This window comes from Cyprinus carpio, chromosome B4, assembly GCF_018340385.1.
Source record: "Cyprinus carpio isolate SPL01 chromosome B4, ASM1834038v1, whole genome shotgun sequence".
Classification (NCBI taxonomy): Eukaryota; Metazoa; Chordata; class Actinopteri; order Cypriniformes; family Cyprinidae; genus Cyprinus; species Cyprinus carpio.
The window spans coordinates 921,067-926,889 of NC_056600.1; the positions used below are offsets into that span (position 1 = coordinate 921,067).

At 42.2% G+C, this 5,823-nt stretch overlaps 1 protein-coding gene across 1 annotated transcript in view; it reads right to left on the reverse strand.

Annotated features, from left to right (window-relative positions):
• Positions 1-856: 856 nt before the first annotated feature.
• LOC109103313 (lysine-specific demethylase RSBN1L-like) overlaps positions 857-5,823 on the reverse strand; it is a 31,555-nt gene continuing 26,588 nt past the window's right edge. The window contains exons 7-8 of the mRNA XM_042721495.1: positions 3,917-4,025; positions 857-2,021 (exon numbers count right to left, since the gene is read on the reverse strand). Of these exons, the coding sequence (XP_042577429.1) occupies positions 1,044-2,021; positions 3,917-4,025 (1,087 nt within the window). The 3' untranslated portion in view covers positions 857-1,043. The remainder of the gene's footprint in view (positions 2,022-3,916; positions 4,026-5,823) is intronic.

Sequence of the window (5,823 nt, forward strand, 5' to 3'; positions counted from 1 at the left end):
TTATTCGCGGACTTGTTTGGATGACGATGTCAGCTCAGTGCGAGGCCAGCCACACCAAAGTGTTCTCCTGCGGAGCAGGGAATCATTTCACAGTTACGGACAGGCGGACACTGAGGAGCAGAGAGTTACGAGCTTACATTTGCCATGTGACAACCAGTTAACAGGATGAGAGGACAGAGAGACTTGAGTGTGATCCCGTCTTACAGAAAGTCATGGATTCTCTTGCTCTTGTCAGACCGATTACAACGAAAGAAAATCAGTAGACAGTACAAATAAAGTGAATTGGAATGAAGAGCCATTTGAAAACTGTTTTGGTACAAATCAGTATAAAAAGTTTGTGTGGTTCGAGGCGGTGAGCTCTGACCGCCTTTGGGTGCAGAGAGTCTGGGGGGCGGTCCGGCCTCAGAGGGGGCGTGGCCTGGGCAGGGCCCGGGGCGGAGCAGTCCAATGATTGACAGTCCAGAGCTCAGTTTGGGGCCAGTTTTGGTTATTAGTGTGGAGCGGGGGTGTGGTGTGTGGGGGGTGTGTCGCAGAGTGGTGGCGGGTGGTTGTTGTTAGCAAGTGTGTGGGTTTGGAAAAAAATCGTTTATGGTACACTACATCAAACAGAAACCAAAGAAACCCTTGATATAAATAAGCTCTATGGAGAAAGCCTGTTTAGTCTTTTAAAAAAAAGAATTCTGTGTCATTCTTACAAAAAACATATATATGTTCACGTCAGCTCTAATACGACTAAATCCTACAACTGAAAATATATTATTCGAGGGACTTTGTTTGGATTTGAAGTATTTCTCAGTGCAGCCGAGCCGAAGTGCTTGGATATTTCACAGTTACGGACAGGCACACTGAGGAGCGAGTTACGAGCTACATTTGCCATGTTGACAACCAGTAACAGGAGAGAGACAGAGACAGATGTTGATCCCGTCCTACAGAAGTCATGGATTCTCTGCTCTTGTCAGACCGATTACAAAGAAAGAAAATCCAGTAGACAGTAGAAATAAAGTGATTGAATGAAGCGCCATTTGAAAACTGTTCGGTACAAATCAGTATAAAAAGTCTTTGTGTGGTTCATGCGGGTGAGCTCTGACCGCCTTTGGGTGCAGAGAGTCTGGGGGGCGGTCCGGCCTCAGAGGGGGCGTGGCCTGGGGCAGGGCCAGGGGCGGAGCAGTCCAGCTGATTGACAGTCCAGAGCTCAGTTTGGGGCCAGTTTTGGTTATTAGTGTGGAGCGTGTGTGTTTGGCTGTGTTCGCAGAGTGTGTGGGTTTGGTTGTGTTAGCCAGTTGTGTGGGTTTGGTTGCATTAGTGGGTTGTGTTGGTTTGGTTATGTTAGCTAGTTGTGTTGGTTTGGTTGTGTTAATGGGTTGTGTGGGTTTGGTTGTGTTGGCAGAATGGCTGAGTTTAGTTGATGTTGAGGATGTGTGGCCCGGTTTGGGGACAGAGGAAGAATGGAGGTATCTGGATGTGGAGGTGTGTGTGTGTTTGGTTGGTGTTGACGTGTGTGTGTGTTTGGTTGGTGCTGGTGTGTGTTTGGGTGTGTGTGGACCGGCTGTGGGGTTGCGTGATGGAGTGCTTGGACATTCTGCCGTGTGGTGCGCTTTGGATCGGCCATCAGAAGAAGAGACAAGAGGCGGAGTCAAGCTGTGACTTCCAGGAGGAGGCTTGGGTGGTCTGTCAGCGAGCAGCTCCACCCGCTCCATCTTTAATTGCGTTACGCACGGTGATTCTGGCGCTGGTCTGCAGTCTGTGTTCGCAGCTCTGCCGTTCTCGCAAGCCGACTCCAGCTTGATGTGCTGCTTCAGCTCCACGCCTTCCTCACGAGCCTCCTCTTGCTCGGGCTGCTGATGGTACTGTTTCAAACGCACGTGCCAGGCGAGGCTGCACACCGCCGACACACTCTTGAACTGGTGAACTACGTTGCGAGGGATAAAGTAGATGTCATTATCGTAAAGCTGGATACGAGCGTAGCGGATTCCCTCTCGCCTGAGCTGATTGAGTTTAGCATCATCCACCCACTGCACACACTGGAGAGAGAGAGAGAGAATAAAGTTTACTACTGTGGTGTTTTGTTTAAGCTTGTATGGCTGTTTCTGTCTTTGGGTCGTTTGGGCTTGGATCATGGTAAGAGCCACTTTATGGAGTTATTAAAGTGGAATGTGTGCATTTGAATATATTTAGGTTTATTACGAGCTTGTCATGTTTGCTGTTTTTCTGGCATCTGGCAACACAAATGCACAGCACACACAGAACAGAGACTAATCTCTGATCCGTGTTTAAATACATCATTAATAACTGTTTGTTCAGTTCAGTTCTGTACACACTGCATCCGGTTGTCACTACCTGAATTCATCAGGAGTTAATTTGTTTGTCAAATGCAGTTGTCATTCCCATAAACTACTCTATAATGTGTTTACAGAACAGGATTGAGCACTAAAGGATTGAGCAATGAATTTTGTTGTAATGTGTATCTGACCTTCAAGTTAAGAGTTTAGAGCGAAGTACAACATATTACAGTCAGACGTCAAACACATATCTCTTCCCACGCCTGGACGGCAGTGTTAATTTTGGCACACATTTTAAATTTAGTCAGTCTTTCTCTTGAGACGAAAATGCTTAATAGTCTTTTAGTCGACGAAAAGTCATTGCATTTTTGTCAGCTTTTAGTCATTACTTTTAGTCAATAGTTTTAGCCAAACTGTAGTTACCAAAATTTATATTGGTAGCTATCTTTATATGTAGTCTTTAAGCTAAAATAATCATTAATTCTTTTCTCTTTAGACCAAATCAATTAAGCTTATGAGAAATTTGAATCAAGGACTGAATTTGGAAAATCTTGAATAAATTATGACAATTTTCATTTTTGGGCGAACTATCCCTTTAACAGAAGTGAAAAAAAGGAGCAACTTTGAAAACAAATATATCATATATATATATATATATATATATATATATATATTATATATATATATATATATATATAGATATATATATATATATATATATATATATATTTTTTTCAGGGATAGGCAACTTCGGTCCTGGAGGGCAAATATATACAAATGAAAACTCATTTTTCACATACAGTAGGTTTTACTTAACGTATACATTTATCTTTTGTTGGTTAACATTAATGACAGATAGGTATTTAATTTGGAATGGTGTCCTTTAAAGACAGAAGACATGCATGAAATACTGACACACGTTCAGTTTTCACCCACCTGTTCACGTTCACTTAATCCATAACCTACTGTATTTACGTGAGATACTCTACACGATAAACATTTGGACTGCTGTGTGTGTGTATATGAGCGCTGAGAACTGATCGCACGCTGAGGGTGCGCATGCGAGAGTGAACACTTCTATCAGCACGATTACACTTATCCTGCCTTCACTCACTTTAAGTTAATCGACAACGAATTGTGACTCCCGGGAAAAACGGTACGTCTGGTTACCTCATCCCTACCCCTTCGGGTGCTGAGGCCATTGTTTCAGATCGCTAGTTCGCGTTTTATTAGCCTATTCATCAACTGCGGCTGCTATACTGATATGCAAACGCCCCTTATCCGATTGCAATCCAATGACAGGGACGCATATTTTGAAGGACAATAGCCTATAGGATGCATTTTGAATGTGCAGTAGTCCTCAAAAAACATTATAGTCCAGTCTCGTCTAGTTAACGAAGACGCAGCATAAATTTCATTATAATTTCGTCATCAGATATTATTTTTAGTTTATCAATGTCTCATCTTAGTCACAGAAAAAAATTTAGTTAACGAATATTTTTCGTCATCGTCTTCATTAATGAAATTGACACTGCTGGAGGGCAGTGCTCCAGATCATGCACTAGCAATGGTCTTACAGAGGGTGTATTCAGCAGGGTTAGGGCCAGTAAATGGGTCAGTACAGGAAGTGACCTCACCTGAGACAGAGGCGGCTCATACAGGTCTAATTGCAGCCGCTGCACCACATCAGGGAAATCAGCCGCATGGAAACAGATCACGTCTTTGGTTATGCGTGGAGGCTCAGGACTGTGAGGGAACACAAACAATCCAGATCACCAGCTCGCACCAACAAACCACAGCAGACAGGTGCTTCATACAGCTGCCAGAGGAATCACAGCTGTGTGTGTGTGTGAGTGTGTGTGTGTGAGTGTGTGTGTGTGAGTGAGTGAGTGAGTGTGTGTGTGTGAGAGTGTGTGTGTGCGTGCGTGTGTATGTGTGTATGTGTGAGTGTGTGTGTGCGTGTGTGCGTGTGAGTGTGTGCTTTTCTGTGTGAGTGTGTGTGTGTGTGTGTGTGAGTGTGCGTGTGTGTCTGTGTTTGAATGTGTGTATGTGTCTGTGTCTGTGTGTGTGTGTGTGTGTGTGTGTGTTTGAGAGTGTGTGTGTCTGTGAGAGTGTGTGTGTGTGTGTTTGTGTGTGTGTGTGTGTGTGTGTGTGAGAGTGTGTGTGTGTGTGTGTGTGTGTGTGTGTGTGTGTGTGTGTGAGTGTGAGTGAGTGTGTGTGAGTGTGTGTGTGTGTCAGTGTGTGTGTGTGTGTGTGTGTGTGTGTGTGTGTGTGTGCAACAAAATGTCCCCACAAGTGAGTGTGTGTGAGTGTGTGTGTGTCAGTGTGTATGTGTGTGTGTCTGTGTGTGAGTCTGTCTGTAAGTGTGTGTGTCTGTGTGTGTGTGTGAGAGAGAGAGAGTGAGAGTGTGTGTGAGTGACTGAGTGTAAGTGTGTGTTTGTGTGAGTCTCTGTAAGTGTGTGTGTGTGTGTGAGTCTGTCTGTAAGTGTAAGTGTAAGTGTGTGTGTGTGTGTGTGTTAACTTTGTCAGCTATTTTCTTTTTTATCTTAGTCCCATGTTAAAATGTCCTTGTTAGTTTAACTAAAAGTCTCAACATTTTAGTCTAGTTTTAGTCCAAGATAAAGTATTTTAGTCTAGATTTAGTCAATGACATTTTAGCACTAAGATTATTATTAATTATCCGTACAGTATTCATTTTGGCAGCCATTTTTTATTTAGTCTTAGTCTTACTCAAATGTACATTCTAATTATCATATTTAGACAACCTTGTCCTGTTTTTGTTTAGTCAAGTTTAAGTCAATGAAATGTATGAGCATTTTAGTGAAGTTTTAGTCAATGAAATCTTAGTCACATTTTCATCATTCTGTATAATGGTTAAACTGATAAAAAATAATTTTTGCTCAAAATTATAATCATAATGATTGTTGTCATTTGAGAAATTTACTTTTGCATTTCAGATATTGCACTTTCACCATTAAGCACAAATCAAAAGAATGTGGACACATGGTGTATTTTACCTCATTTAACGTACTGATTTATTATAGGACTTTTATTATATAATTTAATACCACAGACTTATGCAATCTCTCTGTGAACATTATAAAAACAGCTAAAACAAACAAAAAAATATTGTAACAGTGTCCTAGTCCTAGTAATTGAAAACTGGAATTAAGTTAAGTGTGGTTGAGTAAGTGCATTTGTTCAGCGATCACAATCACAAACAGTATAGTCGAGATCTCATGACAGAACACAGACCGGCTGAGAGACGCTAAACTGCAGCTTGTTTGTTGCTGTTTTCAGATCATTGGTGGCGGTGCTTCCGCAATGAGGAGTGAGCACATGCGCATGGTTGGTTGCCAGACTGCTTAAAATAAGCAAAACACCAGGCAGAAAATACATGCTTCTAACAGCGAAGCTTTGATTTGGGGATTAGAAATCTTGATTCTGGCAACCGCACTCATGAAAGCTTGCATAGTAGAGGCATGTAGAGCAGTCCGCAATAACATTTTGTCTCCTTTTTTTGACAAAATAAAAAGGTTTTTGG